The sequence below is a fragment of the Astyanax mexicanus genome, chromosome 17 (assembly GCF_023375975.1).
Source record: "Astyanax mexicanus isolate ESR-SI-001 chromosome 17, AstMex3_surface, whole genome shotgun sequence".
Lineage (NCBI taxonomy): Eukaryota > Metazoa > Chordata > Actinopteri > Characiformes > Acestrorhamphidae > Astyanax > Astyanax mexicanus.
Window position 1 is genome coordinate 20,156,518 of NC_064424.1, and position 26,796 is coordinate 20,183,313.

Sequence of the window (26,796 nt, forward strand, 5' to 3'; positions counted from 1 at the left end):
TCTTGTTGTAACCCCCTTATATATTATATTTTATAGCTTTCTCTTCTCTTCTTCATCACCAATCAATGTGACAGGTCCAAGAGGAAACTCTTGGGTCGCAAAGATTCCTTTGACAACAAGCAGGGGGACTTGGGCACTCAGACGATCGGTGGTGTTTCCAAGGCTAGTTCCCAGAATGATAACTTCATGGCTCTCCTGAGAAGAACAAGAAGTGCCAAGGCCAGCTCCAGGAGCCGAATCTCAGCCACAGAGCTTCTGAGGAGCTCCAAGCCTTCAGCCCCTGGGGCACCAGAGCTGACCGGCTACAAAAACCACTACACAATGCAATCACATGGTCCTTGAACTTCTATCTTTGAGTCTGTTGTCATTGATGTTGTCTTAGCTCAAAATGACATTGCCACAGTTTTGCTTGCTTAAGCTTTTGAAATATCTGTTGTTTAAGTATGCAGTAATTTCACAATTCAGACTTTGTTTTACCTTCGGAATTATTCTCTTTTTTTGGTAACTAAAGAATCAGAAATGTAAACTCAGTAAAGAGTTATTTTCTGCAAATTGCAGAAAAATAATTTCTATGTAAATATGCGTACAGACAGAGTTGGTTATATCTTATATCTATGTCTAAATGTCAGTTATATTGTATACATTATTATATTGAACAGATTTTGTTTTGGGCCCTTATGTTCTGGTCTGCTTTGAGTGAAATCAACATTGTGCCAAACGGCATAATAATGCTGTATATTAATGACTGTTTCCTGAACATGTTGCTGTAGATTTGCACACATTCAAAGTATTATTGAATTTCCATCTAAATGTGACAAGTATTGACAGATGTCTTACTTTTAGGCACAGTGCATGTAACACAACCAATTAGGAATTCCAGTAAAGACACAAAATATAGATTTTCACTGCCAAAAAATGCCTGGTCATTGGAATGTGAGAGACACCTGCGGAAGAGCTTGCATGAACAATGGGAGGGAATTAATATAATCTTCAGGTCACTCCAACTAAATCTGCAGTGCCATCACACGCCTGTTGCAGCTCGACTGAATGGATTACATGCGTCACAACCTGTGAAAGCACTTTACTACGCTGTTTTACTTTTCTTTCTTTCTTTTAACCAAATGAATTATTTTTTTCTTTTACATTTAAGAGCTTAATGGCTTAATGTTGGTATGATTTATTATGTATTTTTGTTTCAATGGACACCAACGACTGTGTGAAATATGTGGAGCTTAGCTGCTTTATGGAAGGACTGTGCGGTTCTTCTGTCAACCCATATGGCATGGTAAGTGCATTGGACCAACATAATATAAATAAAAAAATACACAAATAATAGTAATGGATTCTGCTTATTAAGAAGCAGCATATAGTTTTGAGTAGGATACAATTTGAATATGTATATGATTTGTGTATCAAAAAGAAAAAACAATAGAATTGTGCTTTTAAATTTTCTCATCCAGCAGCACAATCTAATTTAAAAAAGGAACTGTTCCAAATTAGGTAGACATATGTATAAATATAACATAAAAAAGCATTATTCTTTACTGATACTCAATTTACATCTGGTTATTGTTGTCTATCTGTAGCTTGCCTTGTCCATTAAATTCTTTATTTAGATATATTTTTTAATATTATTAAATGCATCAATTCTTCCAATTTAAAGATTTATACATATAATGTTATTTTAAGATAATCCTATAAAATCCTCTAAAGTTCTTAACTATCAAAAAAACATTCAAATTCAAATATACATCTTGAGAAAGCATGACAAAAAAGTCTACCTTATATAGATACACACACGCATATATATATATATATATATATATATATATATATATATATATATATATATATATATATATATACATATATATATTTATGTGTATTTATCTACAACATATAGTAAGGCACACAGCAGTCTAAACCATATAAGCTAACAGATCTAGAGCAGGTGAATCATGGATTTAAGCTGCTGGGATTGGCTACAGCTTTAAGAATTGAAGGTGACTGGATGAACAGATGAAATAGCCTGTAATTTTGCACAAACTAAACAGAGTTCCTGGGATAAAAAAAAGGGGGGAAAGAGAAGAAAATATTATTTCATGCACATCATCTCCCTTTTGGTTTGATTGGATTACCAGATGTTTCATCACACGCTCAGTAAAAGGGGGTTTTGTTGAGGATACCTACAGTAGTGAGTCACATTTACTCTATTTTACAGGATCTAGAGGCTAAAAGGAAAAAGGTGCAGCTTGCAGCATAGTGCATGAGGACTCACCCATGGGTGATGGGAGTCTGTGTTGCTGCAGCTTTAACGAAACTTCCAGCACCCACTGAACGTGTGGCTGGCCTACGTTATGCTAACCCGCACTGTGAGAGAGCCTAAAATCCCCTATCCACAGCATGGAGCCTGGCTCCTTTGGTTCTTCCTCGCAAACCTCAGCATTCCTTCCATGGTCCAGGCTACTGTATTTAAGATTGGCGTGTTAGGGCCATGGTCTTGTGACCCTATATTTGCCAAGGCCATGCCAAGACTCGCAGCTCAACTAGCTGTGCAGAGGATCAACAGCAATGTCTCAGTGTCAAAGGGCATCACCTTTGACTATGTCATCCTGGAAGAAGACTGCCAGACCTCCATGGCCCTCAGAAGCTTTATCGGTTACTACACAAGAGCTTCAGCCTTTTTAGGGCCTGTAAACCCTGGGTACTGCGAAGCAGCTTCGTTAATAGCCAAGAACTGGAACAAGGCCCTCATCTCTTGGTCCTGCGTGAATCATGAACTAGAGAACTCATGGCAGCACCCAACTTTCGTTCGCACTATGCCCTCACCTGTCAAAGTGCTACGTATTATGGCACGCCATTTCCGCTGGGCGAATATAGCCATCGTGGCCTCGGCTGACGATGTGTGGATGGATACGTCCAATAAGGTAGCCGATGCATTCAGAAGTCATGGTTTTCCTGTCAGGATGGTGCTCTCCACTAGCAATGACCTCGTCAGTATACGCCACGCTCTCAAGAAGATCAAGAAGATGAAGGAGCTTCGCAGTAAGTGACAATAAATCTAACAGTGAGTGCTCTGAACACTTTGGAAAGTTAGCACCAGCAGTATCGTCTATAAAGGTTGTTAAAGGAAAACTCTGATGTAAAATAGACTTTGGGTGTAGTGAAAGTACCAACCTTTGTTTAATAGCCCACCTCCGTTTACCCCCAACATTTCGAAATACAGCACTTTTACACGATGCTCACACAGGTTTACAATGCTAGCAATGGGGCATAGTTTTTCAGTTTTTAGTTTTTTCAAAGAATTGGTATTATACACCATTAATAAGCTCAAGTTCACTGTCAGAATTACAAGAGCCTTGACATTTTAACCCAGGCACTGAGAACTTTTCTAAATTAATTCTGTGGAAATGCATGAATTCCAGCTGTTGCTGAAAATATCTCTATAATATCCATTAATTAATTTCCACAAAATTAATTTTGCAATCTGTTCCACTCTCCTACCTGTTCTTTCACGCTCGTCAGTCATTTTATTGTGACTTTTCTGTGCACTTTCATCTGTGCCTTGTTTTAAATGCCAGAGCTCTCAGAATTATACTAATAAAGTGTGGAGCTAGTTAAGCTATTTGTTAATCATGTAAAAAGCATTTATTTGAATTGGCAACACTATGCCCCTATCATTTGCATTGTAAGCCTGTTGGAAGCATCAGCTAAAACGTTGTATTTCAGAAAGCTGGGATGAATGGACCTGGGCTATTTGACAAAAATGTGTACTTGTTATCATGTTTCAAAATACCCTAAGTCCATTTCACACCGGATTTCTCCTTTAAACCTACTGATAGTTAGAGACAAATTAAATAAATGTATTATTCCAAGACAGTATGAACCTAAGATATTTCATGTTTTGGATTGTAAGCATCAGAAGTGAAATTCTTAAGTTCTTGAAACTTTTTTTTGAGGAATAGGACTCAGTAATTTGTTGATACTGCTTTTTTACCAAATCATGATTAAAATGACCTGGAATTAGATAATTATTTTGTCTCTTCACCTCATTACTAAATGATCTTATTTAGTTTTACAATGTGTTATAGGCAAATTGAAGTATATTAACAAATGAAAGAAGTGGGTTTATACTGTCTGCTTTCTAATAAAAGTACATTTAAAAAGCACTGAATGTTGAATTTAACTTTTTCATACTCATTATTCATATTCATCTCTAAACTAAAAGAGGCTCAGGCACATGCTCACACCAGATCATGAGAGATTCAGTAGACCTGTAATCTTTAGCCTCAGTAGAGCCATAACTACTCTTTTGTGTTAATCCTCCCAGTGGTGATTCTCTGCATGCATTCTGCCTTGATTGGTGGAGTAACTCAAAAGCTGCTGTTGGAGACAGCTCTGGACCTGCATTTAATAGATGGCTCAGTGGTGTTTGTGCCATATGACACACTGCTCTACAGCCTGCCGTACAAGCAGGTGATCTATCCCGTACTCCACCGCAACACCAAGCTAAAGCTGGCCTATGACGCTGTGCTAACAGTTACTATGGACTCAGGGGAGAACTCATTCTACAAAGCCTACCAGGACGCTGTGACGTCAAAGGAGCTGCCTGCAGGCATCCAGCCTCATGAGGTATAGTGCATAAATTATAGTTATGACCTTTTAAACCCTTTAGGTACATGTATCAAATGCTTTGTTACAGTCATGTAACAAATATTTGTCTTTTTTTAAACATATTTTAACATGGAGACAGAAATGAAACTTATATTACTAATGTTTCCCACTCCTCCATGCAGAATAATAATAAGAATATAAAATTTTATTTAAATCGCGTTTTCAAAATTCTCAAAGATGCTTTACATACAAAGAAGTCTTTCAGCTGTGTGATTTTGAGAGGTTTGGGTGCAAAGTCTGTTTCAAATCACCCAAAGGCATTTCGTCAGAATTAAGATCTGGGATATGGAAAGGATGAAAGGATATGGGTCATGGGTCATTGTCATGTTGCATGGTCCACCTCTATTTCAGCTTTAGTTTATAGTCAGATGATCTCACATTTTTGCTCAAGTACCCTCTGATACAGTGAAAGATGACTTCATTCTGCATTGTTTGAGGTTATTGTAATTAAATGCTACATTATATGTGTGCTAAACATCTTCATTTTTTACATTACTGTATACTTACTGGAAGCTAATTTAGTCATTTATAAAAAAAAATGTGTATATTTACAATGCATAACTACCACTTTTTATCACTACCTCTTTTGTAGGTTTCCCCTCTCTTTGGCACTATCTACACCTCTATCATCTTCATGGGTAATGCTCTGCAGAAAATTCATAAACCTGCCAACTGGTTCTCAGGTGCAAATCTCGCCCGCCACACTCAAAACATGGAGTTCCAAGGTTTCAGCCAGAAGGTTCGTACCAATGGTTCTGGAGTGAGCCTATTGGACTATGTGGTTCTCGACACAAACGGACGTTCCTGGGAACTGTATCCCACTAATATTGTGGATATAGAGGCTAACATGATTCATTACCTGGGTACACCTATCCACTTCCCTGGTGGATCGCAGCCTAAAGCAGACTCCAGCTGTTGGTTCACTCCTGGAGGACCTCTTTGCACCAGAGGTATGCATAAATAAGAACTAGAACGTGAGAGTGCTTAGTACTATATAGTTGCTCCTAGCTAATTTAAACTGTGGCCAAAACCTACATTAATGCAAAAAACATTTATGCTTTTATCATGACGCATAAGGGCACCATGTGCTACAAGTTTGGGCACCCCAGTCAACATTTATGTTACTGTGTCACAACTGGCCAGAGAGCAGTAAAAGGCATTATTTAAAGGGGCAGATCTGAAAGAGTAATGAAAAAGAGTCCAGTTCGGCAACAGAAGGCAGAAGTACAGATGAGGGTCATACACAGCAGCAAACAAACACAAAAATAGGGCAAGGCAAAATCATAAACAGAAAAACACAACAGGACCAATACATTAAAGTACACAAGACTATGGAAACGCTTTGTACATTTGGGAGAATTGCAAACCATACTCAGCAAGGGAACAAGGACAATGACAAGTTTTATTTAGGGCAGACAACAGTTGTATACAATTAAATATCAGGTGAATGTGACCTGGGTATTGATGGGTGATTGGAGGAGGGTGTCACATGATCAGTGTGTAAAGTGTTCTAAGTAATGGAGTCGGAGCAAAGTCATTCAATGGAGATAAATGTTGGGTATTAAAGAGCAGTCAAGTCTCCACCTGCACCTAAGCCTTTTCACTTAATCACAAATTCATTATAGCGTTCATTTATTTGTTTGAGAAATATCTGGCATTTATATTTTAAAATGAACAAAAAAAAATGTCACAGGTGTGAAGATAATTTCTAGCCAATGGGGAGCAAGCTCTGTCATCATCAGTTTCTCTCTCAGGCTCTGGCTGCTGATGGAAAGCAGCATGATCCAGGATTTGAACTGACGATCCTGGGATCATAGTGGCAGTGTCTTTGTCCACTGGACCACTCTGCGCCCACCCTGTAATATTTTTAATAATAAGTACTGATGCTACAGGGTGCCCAAACTTTCTATGTTCTATTATTATTTTTAAGCAATAAATTAAATATAGAAATTTATATTAAAATATAGAAAAATATATTTTAAGTGGGGTTATTAAATTACTACATTTTTGGAGGAAGAATCGAATCCCTGCCATTTAATTTAGATTTAATAAAATATGATCCCGACCTAACTCACATCTGCTGTATGAGTGGGTTGGGTAATTGGCTTTGTGGGGAGAAAGTGGGATAAAAATGAGAAATAAAAAGGAAAAACAAAAAAACAAGCTATTCTAAACCATTAAGTGTTGGGTGTAATTCATTTTTAGTTTAAAGTATTTGTCACTCACCTACAGAGATTTTAAGAAATGTAACATATAAATCATTGCACAGTTATTATAGTAGCATTGTGATGTTTAAGAGAAATCTAGTGCAGGAGCATTATACATGTGTTACAAAAGTGAGGGGATGGACGTAAGTGCAGAATATTTATTAAATTAACAAACTAAAACAAATTAACAAACAAACAAACAAACAAACAAACAAAATAAACCAAAGTTACACTGAATACATAACTACAAAACACTAAACTTGAAATCAGGGAACTAACAAACATCAAGAGCCATGAAACAAACCTGATCACAGACAGCAAACAAACTAACAAAAGACTAGACAAAGAAGGCTTGAAACAAAGGGGCTTATATACACATGGAGTGAACAGGAAACTGGAAACACCTGAGGATCAATCAAGAGGGGGCGGGGTTACAAATAACTAATGACAGGGTGGGGCTAGGGCGGAGACAGGACCAAAACACAACAATAGCACATGGCTGGGAAACATGACAGGTAAACAGAGGGCAGGAGCACAAGAGACCAAATGAGGGAGAAACATGACAGACATGGGCTAAGCTGTGACACATGGATATGTTTTTAGGTATTGTAAACTGCACTGGTTGTATTTGAGAGGTAATTTAAAAAAATAACTGTATTTATGATTTTTTTTTTTTACTTTTCCTTATTTTCATGGAGCAGGGGTGGATCCCCTCCTGTTGTTTGAGGTGTTCATCTCATCAGTGCTTGTATTAATACTCACAGTCAGTTTTGGATATTGTGTAAGGTATGTTTACTTTTACTGAAATGCTTTAGCTAATCTTTCAAATTACCCAATTTACCTACTTTACTCGTCTTCAAATGGCACATTTTAGTAACATTTTCTGCTACTGTTGACTTATAAACACAGGCGTCGCATCAGTAAGATTCGAATGGTTCGAGGTCCCAATAAAATCCTCCTCACTCTGAATGATGTGACCTTCATCAACCCCTCCGTCAGTCACAAGGTGAGTCTCACACTGATGACCAAGATCGTAAAAGTAATTTGAAAATGAACAAAGCCATGTCCCAAATGCCATGCTATCAGTCACACTCATTCACACCTTAAATTTAGCTTTACGTTTGTTTACTAATGCAACTTAGTTCACTCATTTTAACAAGTTAGCTTCAATCAAATATATTTCATGTATCTTCAGTGTATCTTAATTAGTGAGTAGGAGTCTACTGATGATCATGGTTCTTGCTGCAAAAAGGACATTAAGGGCACTATCTTACACCTTACATCATGATGCTCATTGCTTTTTTATACCTGGCCAACCGTCTATTTTCACACCTTCTGCCTGCGTTTTTAATTAGCAACGGTGCTTGTGAATATATCTGCTCTGTTGGGCATGGAGGTCTGGAAAAGATGTGTTCAGGTAAATCTCTGATATATTGCTTTTTTGGCAAGTGAAAACACATGTGCAACACTGACTGAAAAAATAACATTGACAGATGCCAACAGTCAGACGTTCTATCTATCTAGCTTACACCACCACTTGCACATGTACAGGCAGCAGTGCACAAACCCATAGTGTGTGCCAGTTGACAAATTTGCAAACTTTACAACAGTAAACAGAATTAACAAGTGTGAACGAGCAGCTTAGTTTCCTCTGCTGAGAAGCGTTTGAAACGTCCAGGTAGCTGCGCCCCTAAAATAGGAACACGCCAAAGTCAGAGCTCACCTGGCTCTTAAAAAGGAAATGACAAGTGGCACAATGATTGATTTACACACCTATGATTAATTAAGAGAATTAGTACATGCCTTTTGCGCGTTCCGAGCTACGCAAGGCATATTTTTCCTGTTGCTATGATAGAAAACACACTGAGGCCCTAAAACAAGCTGCCCTAAATCAAGTCCATCGGGCTAAGCGCTGCCACTAAGATTGGGAGATCGCTGGTTACAATTCCTTTCAGCTGCTGAAGCCCTGAGAGAGTACAATTGGCCTGGCTCTCTCTGGGTGGGTAGATGGAGCTCTAATAGACACCATCAGCACTAGGCGTCTGTGAGCTGATGTATGGGAACCGAGTCTCTGTGCTTTCGAATTTGTGTGTCCTTTGTTTTATATGTTTGTATTTACATATTTGATTCATAATGCTAGTGTAATCTATAGTGCTACTTAGTAGTAGTTTTATATTGGATATATTTACATGATAAATGAAAGCATCAGTTTAGTTTAGTTTAGAAACTTGACCAACAAACCCCTGAAAGTCCTGAGGTAATTGTAATTTTAGAATGGGTTAGAATTATCTGAAGTTTTCCTCTTAACTGATGTGCTTTAGAAAAGTCTGGAGGACAGTAAAGCTGAGCTGGAGAGACGTTTATCAGACATGGACGGCGGAATGAAATCGCCCTCTGTGTCTAGCGCTGATGAGCCGACCTATGAAAATTCAAATGTGGCCATATATGAGGTATGTTGATATGGCTTCTACTTGATAGCTTGACATGACTGTAATACATTTTTTTGCAGACTGGAGAGTTCTGTTTTCCCAGATTGTACATTTCAAATCCATTCAAATTTATTTATTATTTAGTACTTGATGTCACAATGCAGCTATAAATAAATCCAATAAAATACAACCCAGAGTTTATTATTATATTGCTTAATATTGTTGATTATTGATGTCTCAGGTGTATTTGTTATTCTCACTTAATTTTAAGTCACTAAAGCATTGCATTAGACATGAGATATTTCTAAGGTTAAAGAAATCACTACATTAATGCTTATTAATTCATCCAGAACCTAAGAATTAAAGCTTTGTAACCCTAATTAAACACACTCAATTCAGTAAACACAATTAATCTTTTGTTCTTAAAACAGTAAAAGTACCAAACCTAAATCAATCAATGTACAACTGGCTCACATGCCTGATAAAAAAAAAAAAATCAAACAGTAGCAAGTATTTGAGGATGCAGTATGTAACGGACAGCATCAAAACTAAAAAGGCTCTTAGAATGAGAAAAGTCTTTGGATGAGAAAAAAAAAAGTTCATATTGAGACTCCTTTAGTAAATGATTGTATTACTGTGGCAAATCTGAGCACAATGTGAGACTTCACTGAGATCTATAAAATACCTCAAGAGGAGACTTGTGAGACATGTGATATTACTGAGCTCTTTGTCTCAGGTGACACGTTTGAGCAGCAGGAGGCTTGTGCTAAAGTCTCCTTTCTCTTTCTATCTGATCTTATTGTTGTCTAGAAGAAACTACAGAAATATTAAGGAGATATTTTTCATTTTTCTTTCTTCTGAGAATAGAATCACCAACAAAAAACATAAACCATATAAAAACAGATTTTCTTTGTTCTGTTCGTTCTTTGGACAGGGTGACTGGGTTTGGTTGAAAAGGTTGCCATATGGAAACTTTGGGTCAGTCAATCCAAAAACTAGTGATGTCTTTGAACTGGTAAGTTTCTTTAACTCAGTTATAAAAAAAAACAAGACCTCATTAACCCCCAGATTGTCCATATGAACTTTCTCAACGTCACTGAGGACCAGTTTGCCAACAACAGCTAATTTTTAAAATATTTCCATAGTTTTTTTACAGTCAAATGCTTTATTAGCATAGTACGAATCCTGCTGACAGTAACTATTTCCCAAACAGATGAAAGATATTCGTCACGAGAACCTGAATCCTTTCATGGGGTACTTCCATGACCGTGGTGTCTTTGCTATGGTGACTGAGTTTTGCTCTCGTGGAAGTTTGGAGGACTTGCTTCGGAATGAAGATGTTAAATTGGACTGGATGTTCAAGTCTTCCCTGTTATTGGACCTTATTAAGGTATTCACACAGAATGATGCTGTGGATAGAATGATTGATGTGCCTGTGTGAATGGAAATGTTATTCTAAAAAAACTCAAAAATAATGGATGGAGTGGCCTACTGTATTTATTGCACTATAAGGTGCACTGGATTATAAGACACACTATCAATAAATGTCTATTTTCTGGTCTGTTTTCATACGTAAGGCACACTGGATTATAAGGCACATTTCATGTGACACTAGTTACTAGTAACTACTAGTAGGAACATGGGTGTCGCCATGGTTTTCTGCTAAATTCAGCAGAAGCTAAGCTAAGTAAACAAAACTGTAGTCCTTAAAAAAAAAAATTCAGATGAGTCAGACAAGTCAGTCTGCTGGATGTTAATCTATACAGATTTCCCTCCTGAAAACTGTGTATTTGGGTAGGTAAAGCACTTCTATTTACTTACAGTAAGCTTAGATTTACAGCAGTTAGCGGCTAATGCCACCCGACAACGCTACACTGAGGAACCCTGAGTATTCTGGTAAGCCAGGGTGATATTAGCTTGCAGTTCGGCCCAGGTAGCTTCTTTTAGCACAATACGTTCAGCGTGGTTAACGGCTAATGCTAATGCTGCTCCAGCAGTGCTCTCCGGGGATAGCAGCAGGCTACAAGCCGATAATACCTCTGGACGGCCAAAGAGTTAACGCTTAGCACGGTTAGCAGCTAATGCTAATACTGCTCGAGAACTAAACTGAAACTCCTGTATAACTTCAGCGGAGTGGCTTTTTTCTGCTCCTTAATACCTGACTGGTAAAATTCATACATAAGACACACCAGTTTAAAAGGTGCATTGACGATTTTTTTTTTAATTAAAGGATTTTAAGTGCGCCTTATAGTGCTAGATAAAAATGGACAAAAAGTAACGTTGTTGTTAGTTCCGTGAAATAGCAACTCAAGGAAATGTTTCTTTCCAAAATCAGCTTAAGTAGAAATGCAAAAATGTCAGGTCAGAACATGCTTAAGCAAAACGGCTCAGTGTAATTCTGAAACAACAATACAAGAGCAGTAGGAAATTAATATGAATAGACAATACTCAGGAAAGTGCTTGAGGTATTTGTATCTGAGTTTACACAACTAGACCCAACTCTAATTGATGTCTGTGATTTTATCTAAAGTGTTTTACAGAACATTTTAAGACATAATGCAAAACCTTTTTAGAAGAAATTTACGAGAAAATATAATAAAAAGAATAAAAAGTAACAAATAGAAATATAATACAAAACAAAAATAAATAAAACAAGAAAAGTAATAAAAAAATAAATATAAGAAATAAAAAACAATTAAGTGTGCAAAATGTGCAAGAATGTTCACGAGTGATGCTAACACCACAGTAGTGATGCTGTGCAATTTTTAAACCCGCCCTTTCCCTTAACAATGCCAAATTATTTGTTTAAATGTATAATATAAATTAGAAATTACAGTATTGCCATAGTGAAAGCTTAAAAAACATCTATGCCAAAATAGATATCTAAATTTCTTTTTGACATTTCTTAGGGTATGAAGTACCTGCATCACAGGGGTGTGTGTCACGGGCGACTCAAGTCCCGGAACTGTGTGGTGGATGGACGATTTGTACTGAAAGTAACAGACTACGGATACAACGAAGTTCTGCAGGCCCAAAGGTTTCCCTACACAGAACCTAAAGCAGAGGGTAAGTTAATTTTGCTCAGTTAATGGCATATCTGTGAGTCACAGACCAAATTTTTATTCAGTTTTAGTCATAGTCTTGTGACGAAAATAGCATTTAGTTTTAGTCATAATTTAGTCATCTGAAATGTTTTTAGTTTTAGTCTAGTTTTAGTCGACTAACTGTCATAAGAATACAGCCGACTAAAATTACAGTCAATTTAGTCGACTAAAATGTAAAGGATGTAAATGTTTTTTTTATCAGTTCCCTTGAATTATTAACTATACACTTATACAAATTAAACATTTATTAACCAGTTGTGTAATATTATTAATGTTTGAATGTGAAATATATTTATATTTATATATGATTTAATGTATATTATTATTGTAGGTATGTGACTATAAATATTTTACATTTGAAATTTTGCTCTAGAAATCGGGTCATAAAACATTTAAATGGTTTACTTATAGTTTGAACAGAGCTGTAGACATAAAAACACAGCTTTTAAAGGATCTAGTTTTATCTCCAGCACTAATCCAGCACACCTACTGTAGCTACATTCTATTAATGAGCTCAAAAACATATATTTACACACTGTCCTGCAGAGATGCTCTCAGGATACGCTTAGAGACTTCATGAGTTAAAGTGAGAAACTTATAAGAAAGTGCTGTGAGGAACTTTACGCAGACTTTTGGGTTCATAGATTCACTTATTTTATTGTTATTATTTTGCTACATCTTTTTCCTTTCTGACCTGCTCCTGCTTTTAACACCAGCTATATGTTTTCCCACTGTGGGACTAAACAGATGATCTTATCTTAATAGAGTGAGTTAATCTGTATCAGAAACATTAACTTTACAGAACAGCAGTGGTGTGTTTTAGTACACAGCCGAGTTAAACACACCATCAGCTTATGACATAACATTAGCATTAAAATTCTGATCTCTGCATGGAGATCTGTGTGACTCTTGTCTGCAGAAGCCTGTAAGATTTGTTGTGTTTTTACCGAAGACGGTTGACCCGCATGGTTTACAATTTGTCTTGTTCTTCGCTACGCCAAATGAGAAACATATCGCCTCTTCTCTCTCTCTCTGTTGACACTGTCTAATTAACTTCCAGTCGAGCCCCGTAAGTAACGACTAGCGCTGCTGTAGAAAAGACAGGTACTGATTGGTTGACTACCCCGCTTGTCCCGCCTTTCCACCTACGTTAAAGTAGTATTGATTGGATCTCTTCCTAACTTCTCCCTACCTTTCACAAAACTAAATCAGTTCTGAATGTATTTCGTCGCCAAACTTTTTCGTCTTGTTTTAATTTTTTTAAGCTGTTTTTATCATCTCATTTTCATCTTGAAAAAAAGCTTAGTTGACAAAAACTATGATGAAAATTATTCGGCAACAAAATTAATACTGCACTAATCTAAACAGTGCTGGTTTTGTAGGTTAGTAGATATAATATTACGACACTAACTGGAAGTGATGAAGCATTGCTATACCAGCAAGTTCTCTAGCCAGCATTGACGCTACACTTGAATTTTTATCGGACATTTTCTCTTATATTGTTCGAGACATGAGTAGCTCATCATTTTCTGTTTCACATTATGGGTGGTTCTGAGTTTGAAACTCTCTGTATAAATAGATATATTTAACTTTGACACTTTTACCTACAGTGGTGTGAAAAAAGTATTTGCCCCCTGCAGATTTCTTTTGTTTTTGCTTTTTTTTCGTCATGCATAATCATGGATAACCAATCTAGCACTGTGTGAAAAAAATATTTGCCCCCTAAACCTTAATAAGTGTTTGTGATAACTGGCAACAAGTCAAGGAATTTTGTTCCACTCTTCTTTACAGAATTGTTTTAATTCAGCAACATTCAACATTCAAATGTTTAATATCATGCCTCAGTATCACAATCAGACTTTGACTTGGCCACTCCAAAACCTTCATTTAGTTTTTTTAAGCCATTCAGAGGTTGACTTATTTGTGTGCTTTGGGTCATTGTCCTGCTGCAAAACCCAAGTACGCCTGAGCTTGAGGTCACAAACTGATGGCCGGATATTCTTCTTCAGGATTTTCTGGTAAACAGCAGAATTCCTGGTTCCATCTATTACAATAAGTTGTCCATGCCCTAAAGCAGCAAAGCAGCCCCAGACCATCACACTACCACCACCATGTTTTACATTCTGTATAATGTTCTTTTTCTGGAATTATGTGTTCGTTTTACGCCAGATGTAGTGGGTAGTATTTTTTGCCTTATATCGATATCATTATATCGATATCATTTTCGACCATTGAACATTAACACTGACCTTAACCGAGGCAAGTGAGACCTGCAGTTCTTTGAATGATGTTCTAGGTTCTTTTGTGACCTCCTGGATGAGTTGTCCATGCCCTTTTCGAATAGCTCTCACTGTGGTTCGCTGGAGTCCCAAAGCCTTGTAACCTTTCCAGACTAATAAATGATCAATGATCAATGACAATCTGTTTTTAAATTTCTTCAGGTCGCAAATTAATGTGTTGCTTTTTGAGATCTTTTAGCTGCTGTCAGACAAGTTCTATTTTACTGATGTCTTGAGTCTACTGGCAGTAATCAGTAATGTGGTTAGTAAAACAGAGCTTAGTTTTAGAGTCAATTTATTTATGAGAGGCTAGATTGGTTTGGATATTTTTTCCCTTAATGAATAAAATTATCCTTTAAAATGTGATTTTTATATTTACTCAGGTTATATTTGTCTGATATTAAAGTTTGCAAATAACTAATTGCACCCTGTGCCGTATTCAATTTATCTACTAAACCTCTAACTAATGGAAGAGTTTCTTTTCAATATAAGGATTTTTTGAAGTGACCTGCATTTAATATGCTGTTTTATTTGTATGTGTCTGCAGATCTGTTGTGGACTGCTCCTGAGCTCCTACGAGCTTCTCACCCTGGCCAGGCTGCTACTCCTGAGGGTGATGTCTATAGCTTATCTATCATCATGCAAGAGGTGGTGCTGAGGGGACCTCCATTCTTTATGCTTCATTTATCTGCAGAGGGTGAGTTTTTAAACTGAGGACATTGTTGTCCACAAATACTTTGCCACAGATACTTTTTCTCTAATCTGAATTGTGTGAAGTTGTGTTGTATATGTTTGGAGCTTTTGACCAACGCAGTTCCAAATACATTTTGTTGTACTCTGGTCTACAGAAATCATTCAGAGGGTAAAGAAGCCCCCTCCACTGTGCAGGCCTATGGTTTCTCCTGACTATGCTCCTATGGAATGCATTCAGCTCATCAAACAGTGCTGGAATGAGCAGGCAGATCGACGACCCACCTTCGATGAAACCTTTGAAGAGGTGACGCTTTTTTGCATTATATCCTTTTTAATCTTTTTCCAAGTATTATTCCATTTGTTGTGAAAAGTCTGTATCCTAGTTCAAATGTAAAGCTAAAAAAGCAACCTTTGAACATCAAGGGCCCTATTGTACAACCCGCTCAAGACATGTAGTGTGGCGCGTTGCCATCGTACAACCCGTCAACTGTCTATTTTTACGCCTTGCGCTTGCGTCCTTAAAATAGCAATGGACTTCTGGAATATATTAAGGCTGATGGGCGTGGTGCTCTGGAAATGACGTGTGTTCAGGTAAATTTCTGGCGTGTTTCTATCTTGGAGGCGGAAAAACGCGTTGCACGATTGATCCTGTGAAAGGATGTCGAAATTTAATGGTCAGTCGCGCACCAAAAACTGAATCACGATCACCCTGCGCCCTGCGCTCCAAAATACCCCATACCATCACTTTCTTACCACAGTAAAAAAAAAACTTACCCAGAGCCTTCAGCAATTAACTATAAAAATAAAATATACTTAAAAATCTGCATGTCAGTTAAAAGGATTTATATTTATGTTCAGTACGCAGACTTAATAACTGTAACTTAATTTCAGCAGACACAGGCATTCTGCTGTTTGAGAATTTTAACAGATGCTTATTCTCACTCAAATGCTGGAGTTTTAGAAATAAAAAATAAACATAATGGACAAATCGACTAAACATGATTTTTTTTATTTCACTTCGCTATTATTTAACTAAAAATTCACTTTTATTATTATTTTTTTATATATATGAAAAATAAAGCACATTGTCACTCTGGCCTCTGGGGCTGTCCGTCAATTATATAAAACTTAAAACTTTTAAAATACACAGAAATATAAAGCTATATGTTAGCGTTCGTTCCTTATCATCAGGGCAAATTTATTAAAATATTAAATATGGTAATTCATTTACAAAAATCTGGTCCAGCGCTCAAAAAAGACCTCAGGCGCACGTATCGTGTTTGGCAGCGCGTGCGGCGGGGGATTACCCCTGTTTTCTTTAAAAAAGTATTTTAATAAATAAGGTCGTATCAAGTGTAGTAAAATTCATGGTATAAACTCACTATATTTACGGATAAATAATCAAAAGAAATCAGGCAAAATGCGCTGCGCCTCTCTCTCTCTCTCTCTCTCTCTCTCTCTCTCTCACTCTCTTTCGCAGCGCGGAGCTGAATTCAGCGCGAGGCTACAAATAATAATATAGTTGAATAAATGAAGATGAGTAAGGACCTGTAAAGTTAATCAAATATTGTCAAATATAAAGGATAGGTTGAGGTTTTGATGAGCTGTTTCAATGATTTGAAACTGAAACTAACGGAAACTGAAACTTTTATTATTCTGCGCAGAAAGCCTGTGATTGTTTTTTAGATTTTTAATACGTTTATAGTTATTATTATTTATTTTTTAGTTCATTTTAATTATTTTAATTATTGTATTGATCAAATTATATATAAAATATATATATATATATATATATATATATATATATATATATATATATATTTATATATTTATTCCCATGATTCCAATGTTTTTCGTTTATTCATATAAATTTTATAATTTTTTATCATTCTTATCATTTTACTTTATATTCACTACTATTATTTTTTTCTTCATGAGATATAAATTCTTTATTTTTTATGTTTCAATTTTTATGATCTTTTAAACATTTCCTATTTTTCCTTTTTTACGTATATATTTTAATTGTCTATAGTAAATGTCAGTTTTTATTTCTAATTTAAAAAAAATATTTTTAATCCCTTTTAAACTGTAAATTAAATGCTCAGTGGCATTGTAAATGAGAGTCCCTATCCAGTGTAAATGATGGTTGATTGCTTGATTAATATTCAGTGTTGCAAACCCAGTTTTTACATAAACAATAAACAGAATAAAGAATAAAATAACATTACACTTCCCTTATTTGAGCTGCTTCCCTTATTTGAACAGCGTGAGGCGCAGTCAGTTTATACGCTCTTAAAATAGGAATGAACAGAAGTCAGAGCGCAGCTGCCTCTTAAAGGGCATGGATCTAGACACACTGATTGGTTTATTTCACGTTACGCCCAAAACACACCATGAATAATTAAGGGAATTAACTGTGCAAAGCTCAATAAACCAGTGCGCTATAGATCGTCAAAATAGGGCCCCAAGTCTGTTTTGGCTGATTAACTGCATTAATGCTAAAAAATAAAATTGTACTCATTTTCTTTCGGTCTATCATTATAACTGAAATAAAACACCTACATCTACAGCTCTGAAAAAAAAATAAGAGACCACTTCAGTTTCTGAATCAGTTTCTCTGTTTTTGCTATTTATAGTTACATGTTTGAGTAAAATTAACATTGTTGTTTTATTCTATAAACTACAGACAACATTTCTCCCAAATTCCAAATAAACATATCGTCATTTAGAGCATTTATTTGCAGAAAATGAGAAATAGCTGAAATAACACACAATATGCAGAGCTTTCATACCTCAAATAATGCAGAGAAAACAAGTTCATATTCATAAAGTTTTAAGAGTTCAGAAATCAATATTTGGTGGAATAACCCTGGTTTTTAATCACAGTTTTCATGCATTTTGGCATATTCTCCTCCACCAGTCTTACACACTGCTTTTGGATAAATGCCACTCCTGTTGTAAAAATTCAAGCAGTTCAGCTTTTTTTGATGGCTTGTGATCATCCATCTTCCTCTTGATTATATTCCAGAGGTTTACAATTTGATAACATCAAATTTATAATAATAATAGATTCTGATTTGAACCACTTCAATATGTGGTACTGGAATTCAATATTTATCTAATTTGCAACAATGTTCCTCTGTCTGAATGGCCAGATAGAAATGCATTAGACATTTATGTCAAGGAGAAGGAAAAATGCAATTAATGCGAGTTTATGTATCTTATAATTATTCAGATTTTTGTGCAGCTAATAATAATAATAATAATAATAATAATAATAATGCTCAAAATGAGGAGTATTTTACATTATGGTTGTAAAAAATATCAATATCCCATTGTATTGCATTGTATAAACCACAGTATACATTTTAAAATATTAGTTTAAATGTAATGATTACTGTCCAACAGTGGTACCAATCCACTGTGTTGACTGCATTCAATCAAAGTACCTTCTCATTTACAGTACTTTGATTTTACATCTATAAATGTGTTTTTTATTCTATGAGTTTTTAATTTAAACAATCCTAATATATCACCTTGCATTCAGTATTGCCATATATTGAAACATAAGCCCTGTATTGTGACTTTGAATCATATCTCAACGTTCTTGCTTATACACAGCTCTCTTTATATCAAATAAGCCTTTTCATGTCATTTGACAACACCTTTAAACGTTCTTGTTGACTCCAGTTTAGGAATATTAACAAAGGAAGGAAGACGAACATCATTGACTCCATGCTGCGCATGTTAGAGCAGTACTCCTCCAACCTGGAGGAGCTGATTCGAGAACGAACGGAGGAACTGGAGATTGAAAAGCAGAAAACTGAAAAACTGCTTACACAGATGCTGCCACCGTGAGTGCTATATACCCTTGTTCTTACAGTATTATCTCACATAAAGTAGCATAGAAACAAACACCACACATTCCAGGCCCACACATTTACTTTTTAACATCCATTTAGTATTCAGTGGGAACGCAAATGTTTGACCTTAATTCAGATATATTCCAATTAAATACACAAAAAATGAATGAATGTATCAAATTATATTGTGGCTAGATGGACTAATTACACTGTGGTTTGATATGGGTGATAAAAATGAAATCTGGAAATATCTAAAGTAATCTAAAATAATATTTTGGTTGTTTAAATTGATTCATCACAATCCATCAGGACTATAATACAGTACAGTATAGTATGATCTCACTACGATATACAGCTCTGGAAATGATTAAGAGGCCACTTCAGTTTCTGAATTAGTTTCTCTGATTTTGTTATTTATAGGTATCTGTTTGAGTAAAATGAACATTGTTGTTTTATTCTACAGACTACATACTACAGACAACATTTCTTCCAAATTCCAAATAAAAATAGTGAGCATTTATTTGCAGAAAATGAGAAATGGCTGAAATAACAAAGAAAGATGCAGAGCATTCAGACCTCAAATAATGCAAAGAAAACAAGTTCATATTCATAAAGTTTTCAGAAATCAATATTTGGTGGAATAACCTTGTTTTTTGATCACAGTTTTCATGCATCTTGGCATGTTCTTCTCCACCAGTCTTGCACACTGCTTTTGGATAGCTTAATTCCACGTCTGTTGCAAAAATTCAAGCCTATTAGCTTGGTTTGATGACTTGTGGCCATCTTCCTCTTGATTAAGTGGTCTCTTTTTTCCAGAGCTGTTTATTATATATTATATAAGTAACAAGCTACACTGAATACGAATATTTTAGTAACTTTTACAATTATTTTTTAACACAAATGACTCCCTTTTATTATTCATACACTGAGATTATATATGAGAAAAAGTAAAAAAGGATCTACTCTGTTCGACACGTACCCCACACTACACAATTATTATCTTTCTCTCAAAAATACAATTTAATACAAGCATTTTAAAAAAACATTTTCAGTCATGATTTTACTAATAATTGATCACAGAATATTGTTGTGATTAATAATAAAAAATATAAATAGAATTTAATCTTAGTTGTTGTTGTATTCAGAGTATTGGATGTATTTAAGTGATGTTTCACTCACAGGTCGGTGGCAGAGGCCCTTAAAGTCGGAGGCACTGTGGAGCCGGAGTATTTCGACAGTGTGTCGCTGTACTTTAGTGATATCGTGGGCTTCACTACCATCTCTGCCAACAGCGAGCCCATTGAAGTCGTTGATCTGCTCAATGACCTGTACACCTTATTCGATGCAATTATTGGAAACCATGATGTGTATAAGGTAAAAAAAAAACTTCAAATCATGAAAACACACAAAACATTGCTCTGAATATTATGAGAATATGAAAATGCTTAAGAATGTGTAAATAACAAACAATTGAGGCATTAATTAAAAAAAAATGTAATGATTAATAATGTCTCAACTAATGTCAGTTAATAATTAGTTAAGACATTCTGCAGTAAGTATTGGTAATTAATGTATCCTTATTGCAAAGTGTTACCCAGAATAAAATTAGATCATAAAAAATGAGAAGTTTAAAAATATCTGTTTCACTTGCATTTCTAAAATACCCATACATTTAGATCTAGGACTGTAGGACTAATAGAAAGCACTAATCTACTGTCATGCTACTTCTTGCTCAGGTTGAAACTATAGGAGATGCGTACATGGTGGCGTCCGGTCTGCCTGTTCCCAATGGAAACCGTCATGCTGCAGAGATAGCCAGCATGTCACTGGATATCCTCAGTGCTGTCGGCACGTTTAAAATGAGACACATGCCTGACGTGCCCGTCCGTATTCGCATTGGACTGCACACAGGTCATTTTTTTTAGTTTTTAGTACCCTAATTATTTTATTAAATCCCTCATTAAACACAGCTACATTAATTAATATTTTTTTTAAATCATCACTTTACTTCAAGTTTATTTTTAGAATTTCATAATTGCTTGATGTTTATTAGAAATATCTAATATGTTTCTTTGTGTTTTAAGTTATTATTGCATATAAAATCATTACATGATTAAACAAGGGATTCTTATTTTTTGAATGGTCATATACATCATTTTTTTCAATTCTTTATTTTTAGGGACAATAACAAGTCCACTTATACCCATTTCCGTGCCAACTTTGTCTCTTAATAAATCTTTTACATTTATAAAATATAAAATCAATAGATTTATCTACACATACATATAGAAATGAGGGAAATGCATAAATATATTAACAAATTACAGATTTAGATACCCAAACATTTGAACTCTAGATAGATACCCCAACTTTTTAAGCATTTCTACCATTTTGATGTATTTGCAGGAACACAGTAACACAAATTACTTAAGTTACTTATTGTATATTTCCATAAAATGTGGCCATAATTGTTTATGTAAGTAACCTATTTCAACCAATATTTTATTTATTTTTTTCATTTGTAAATGTAGTGAGATTTTTTTCCTGTCCATAATATATATTTTATTTACTAAATCTATCCAATTGTTTATTAAAGGAGGTTTGGGAAAATGCCAGCACCTTGTTATATTTTCTTATAATCTTTAAATGTAACCCTATTTAATCTTTGAAACCCTTATTTTTACAAAATATCATAGTATCCTCAGGTCCAGCATAGATATCTGTTATACTGTGCTTTCTCATAGTTTAGGAAAAAGACGATGCATGACCCAGTACATGTTGTTCTCAGGTCCGTGTGTGGCTGGAGTGGTCGGTCTCACCATGCCCCGATATTGCCTATTCGGGGACACTGTGAACACCGCCTCCAGGATGGAGTCTACAGGGATGCGTAAGTCTCTTTAATTTGTGCATAAAAACAAAACACTGATGAGGGCAGAGTCTGCTGTGGTGCCAATGCCTTACCACATACTGCAGACATGCTGTTTCCTAAGAGCAGTAAAGAATTCTGTGTGGTCAGCCTGAAATTACAGTGTGCTATTATCAAATGCCATAGTCACAGCAGATCTAGTAGGTGCTGCAAAAAGTTATTTTTAGATGATATTTTTAGACTGATTTTTTCATACAGATTTGTTTATACAGATGATATAATTTGTAAGGAATGTTTGTGTATTGTTTTACCATTTCTACAGCTTGTAGCATGTCATTTTTTTCCACAGCATACCGCATTCACGTCAGTCACACCACTGTGAAGATCCTCATTGAGCTGAATGAAGGCTACAAGATTGAGCTTCGTGGGAAAACTGAACTAAAGGTAACGATACATTTTATCTTTCATAAAGTAAAGCTGTCTTTGTAGAAATCTTGTTGTTAATGTTAAAATGCAGTAGGTTTTTCAGTTGTAGTTTTGCAATGCAGTTACTTTTAGCATTAAGTGATCATTAGCCTTTAAACATTATTTTCTCCTTACAGGGCAAAGGCATGGATGAAACTTACTTTCTTGTGGGTAAAGAAGGATTTACTAAACCACTGCCTGTGCCTCCTGAACTCAAACCAGGGTAGGTGTTCTGATCAGTGTCATGATGTAAAGGTAGCTAAAGTTGTCGCTGTAGGCTAGCAGTCCTGCACAGAACCCTTTCTGAGAGGCTTTGTCTTTAGAACAGTATTCAGTGGTTCTGACACAATGATTAAAAAAAAACAAAACTCAAACAGGACCTGGTCCTAAACTTGACTTCAGGAGTGAAGTTATTTGTCTAGTTTAGTTTTCTGTAGGCTAGTCTGTTCCTGTGCTCGGTTTAGATTGTTATTGGGCCTCTTCAATGTGTATTTCAGGCAAAGGGCTCACGGCCTACAGATGGAGGAGATAGCCCGATACAAGCGGAAGAAAGCTGAGGCTGCACAGCAAGCCAAGAAGAACTGAGGTAATGTTTTCGCAAAAACATCACGCCCATTCTTTACCATTCCACTGATATGAAGGCTGTTAGATAAAAAATATTTTTGGACTGTGAAGATCTAGTATTAATAAATAATCTGAGGATAGTTCTGATTGACAGCTGAACTGTTAGCAAAGCTCACTGAAAGTCTTTAAAACTCTTTAATGAATTTTTTAATGAAGTTTTTAATGTTCTTTTAATTGCCTTAACAAACCAATTTAGACATACACATAAGAAAAAACATGTGCATGCAAGTGCAGCAGACATACCAGGCCAAAAAGAAATCACAATTTTTGTGCATTATGGAGCCAAATGCTACAAACTGTTCACAATGTTGAATGTTGTCAGTGGTTTAATTATGCATTACTGCATAATGTACAGCAAACATTTCTCAGTCCTGCTACTATCTATCAGTTCCATTGATTTATTGGTATTTTATTCATAAATGAATGGAAGTGACTGATTTAGTAACAGCAATGGGAACAGTTAGATGTACCAGACTGAAACAGTTTTGAAGCTCAGAACATTTACAATGGTTCTGTGAGGCTTCTTTCCTCAACAACCATAGAGGGTTATTTGGAGCGCTGCCATAGAAGAACCACTTCTGGTGACTTAGGTACCTGGTTAGTTTGAAAAAAAGTATTTGTTAGAAATAGTAGGATACCATATTTTCATGTCCTTAACCAATATTACAGCATTACAGTGTGTCTGCTAATACCAATACCAGTCTGATACCATATTTTCCTTTCTTAAACTAAAGCCATATCCGGATGGGATTAGGTTCTTAGGGGGTTGTCTGTGAAAAATATTTTACACTTCTACTCAGTGATAAAACTCTTGCATCCGGACTGTAACTGAAAAAAACATGAAGACCAGTAAATTTTTTTGCTTTCTCGGTCACATGACATTGCGTTCAGTAGCTCCTCCCTTTCCACTCGCTGTTGTGTTTACGTGGAGCAGTGGACAGCTATTTAATTAAACGCGAGGTGACGAAACTTAGAGATGTGAGTCCGAACGGGAATAAAATTACTGGAGGACCACGGAGTTTAGCAAAAAACAGTATGTAAATTTGCTTGTAATTTTCCAAGAGAAACACATACACGGTCATTCTGGATGGAAATAAAATCACAGAGGACCCCCCATAAAAGAGAAAACTACCCCAGGACCCCCTGAGAAACTAATCCCATCCATATACAGCTTAAGCATTAACACATTTTACTCTTTTTTTGTGAAACAAAAATTCTGCTTTTCTAAAGAAATAAGTTTATACAACACTTGCTGATACTTGATGTCTGGTTGATGGCATACTTCTACTTTTTTTATTTTCTTCTGAAATTCAATTTAGTGATTTTTGCCTGTATCAGACTGGCATACCCCTTCTGTGGGATAACCCACCAATTTTTATTAGTTCTTAGTTGGTTTCTGGTCTGACTGAGGGACGTTTTTTGCCTGAGGAAGGGAGTGCTGAGGCAACATCTGAACTGATGTCGCTCATTTGTTTCATTGTGTTGCAGGCCAAAGGATACATGGGACTTTAAGCAGGTGCTGAAGAAAGCAGTGAGGAAACTTTCACTGTGAGATAAGGTGGTCCAGCTGCCCAATGTGGAAGACACTGAGGAAAATACTATGTTCCACCATCACTGACAGCTCTTCTGCATTAGACTAAGACTCTTACTACGAGTACTGGGTTATCAGTGTGTTGTGAAAAGGCATTCGGAAATGTGAGGTTCTGCCTGTGACTCTTCATAAGTGCAAGTACTCTCAGATATCTGCTTTTTTTTTTCTTTTTGTTCAGCGTCACCCCTTACATTCCCCTACATGAGGCAACAGACAAGAAGAACACATGGGTATATAAAGCCTCTACTTTGATCACTTAATCGAATGTTTTTTTAACCGTCTGTTACAGTGGATGTACAAGATACATAGTTACGCAAGGGCTATAAAATGTGTGTGTGGGAATGGAAGGGTGAACTGCTTTGCGCACCTGGAGATTATACTTCAGTAAGAGGATCTCCAAGTGAATTTGTCCGTGTTGTGTTAAATAGCCTATAAATAGCCTATGGGACTGTTACACTAAGCCAGAGAAGGATCAGTCCCTGTTCTTGCCCATTAACCCAGTTCACTCCCAGACCATTGAATGGGTGCTGAGCTATGTAATAAGAGGATCTACCTGAACCCCCTGCTGGAGGGGTTAAATAGCTGCTTATAGATTCATATACAATCACCAAAACATTAAAGGCGTAGGAGTGCATTAAATATAATGTAGTACATAAAATGTATAGGCTTATTCCTTTTTGGTCACCCATAGTAAAATCACTCTTTTAAATTGGAATTTAAAATCAAAGTGAGCTTTCCATTATTTCTATCATTTTCCATGAATACTACTACCACTACTACCACTAATAACTACAAAGGAAAGAAGGTGTTTATTTGCTCATTAAAATATTAATATTAAAATAAATACAAAATATAATAAAAATGTCACTGTGTTCATTAAAACCTTCACAAAGCTTTTCTCATTGGAGTCTAGTATTATTTATGGTCATCATCTTATACCTGGGGTGCATCCCAATTGTGTACATAAAGGATATTCTATCTACTAATCTTAATATTGTGGGTTTAGCAGGTTTGATGCACAAAATATTATTGTTCTAACCCCATTTTTACTAATATTAAGTGATAAAAGCTTTTCAATGAAAAGCTCAATACAGATCTGGGAAAAAATAAGAGACCCCTTAAAAATAATGAGTTTCTTTGATTTTACCAAATTGAAAACCTCTGGAATATAATCAAGAGTAAGATGGATGATCAAAAGCCATTAAACCAAGCTGAACTGCTTGAATTTTTGCACCAAAAATGGCATAAAGTTATTCAAAATCAGTGTGCAAGGCTGGTCGAGAAGAACATGCCAAGATGCATGAAAACTGTGATTAAAAACCAGGGTTATTCCACCAAATTATGAATACGAACTTGTTTTCTTTGCATTATTTAAGGTCTGAAAGTTCTGCATCTTTTTTGTTATTTCAGCTATTTCTCATTTTCTGCAAATAAATGCTCTAAATGACAATATTTTTAATTGGAATTTGGAAGAAACATTGTTCATAGTTTATATAAAAAAACAACAATGTTCATTTTACTCGAACATATACCTATAAATAGCAAAATCAGAGAAACTAATTCAGAAACTGAAGTGGTCTCTTATTTTTTTCCAGAGTTGTATGTCACTGTAAATTCTCTAACTGGTTTTGTCAATGCACTAATTTCATTATCCACCATTTATTGTGGTATTGTTCCAGACATGGGTATTTTTTTTTCTCATTTTACAATGCATAACATACTCAAAAAAACTGACCAGTTTTTAATATATGTCTATGTTCCAATTGCATAAGAATTACTGATAATAACTAGTTTTTCAGTATGTAGTGTGAACAACAGAAATACAGTACCAAAAGTCAAATGTTTAAATGCAACTTCTAATTCAATATTTTTCTTTATTCCTTAATTATTATTTTTATTTCTTTCATTTATTTTCTACTTTGTAGATTATCATAAAATAGATCAAAACAATTAAGGGATACATAAGGAATTGTGTAGTAAACAAAAAAGTATTTGGCCTCC

The 26,796-nt window shown here is 35.6% G+C and overlaps 2 protein-coding genes across 5 annotated transcripts in view; both read left to right on the plus strand.

Annotated features, from left to right (window-relative positions):
- si:ch73-362m14.2 (NHS-like protein 2) overlaps nucleotides 1-1,335 on the plus strand; it is a 14,100-nt gene extending 12,765 nt beyond the window's left edge. For 2 of the 3 annotated variants that reach the window (XM_022676226.2, XM_022676227.2), the window contains one exon: nucleotides 75-678. In XM_022676226.2, the coding sequence (XP_022531947.1) occupies nucleotides 75-342 (268 nt within the window). In that variant the 3' untranslated portion in view covers nucleotides 343-678. Of the gene's footprint in view, nucleotides 1-74 lie in introns of all 3 variants that reach the window. The other variant, XM_022676224.2, reaches the window with a different exon arrangement.
- On the plus strand, nucleotides 1,196-25,693 carry LOC103026799 (retinal guanylyl cyclase 2). 2 transcript variants are annotated; one of them, XM_007247050.4, is made up of 20 exons: nucleotides 1,196-1,285; nucleotides 2,222-3,045; nucleotides 4,331-4,632; nucleotides 5,267-5,624; nucleotides 7,583-7,667; nucleotides 7,791-7,887; nucleotides 9,203-9,331; nucleotides 10,245-10,325; nucleotides 10,524-10,700; nucleotides 12,220-12,376; nucleotides 15,241-15,390; nucleotides 15,542-15,690; nucleotides 19,077-19,240; nucleotides 20,431-20,623; nucleotides 20,986-21,160; nucleotides 22,038-22,136; nucleotides 22,465-22,559; nucleotides 22,718-22,803; nucleotides 23,078-23,166; nucleotides 24,693-25,693. In XM_007247050.4, exons 2-19 carry the CDS (start codon nucleotides 2,358-2,360, stop codon nucleotides 23,163-23,165), a joined length of 3,273 nt encoding a protein of 1,090 aa, XP_007247112.2. In that variant the 5' UTR covers nucleotides 1,196-1,285; nucleotides 2,222-2,357; the 3' UTR covers nucleotide 23,166; nucleotides 24,693-25,693. The 2 variants fall into 2 exon arrangements, with proteins under 2 accessions (XP_007247112.2, XP_007247113.2); XM_007247051.4 differs by lacking the exon at nucleotides 1,196-1,285 and having other exon boundaries at nucleotides 2,978-3,067.
- The last annotated feature ends 1,103 nt before the right edge of the window (nucleotides 25,694-26,796 follow it).

Bases quoted from the DNA above. Each gene is read 5' to 3' on its own strand.
- LOC103026799 (XM_007247050.4), top strand. From the start codon at position 2,358: ATGCTAACCCGCACTGTGAGAGAGCCTAAAATCCCCTATCCACAGCAT. The intron at 4,633-5,266 runs GTATAGTGCATA...CCTCTTTTGTAG, and splicing joins CAGGCATCCAGCCTCATGAG to GTTTCCCCTCTCTTTGGCAC. The intron at 22,137-22,464 runs GTAAGTCTCTTT...TTTTTTCCACAG, and splicing joins GATGGAGTCTACAGGGATGC to CATACCGCATTCACGTCAGT.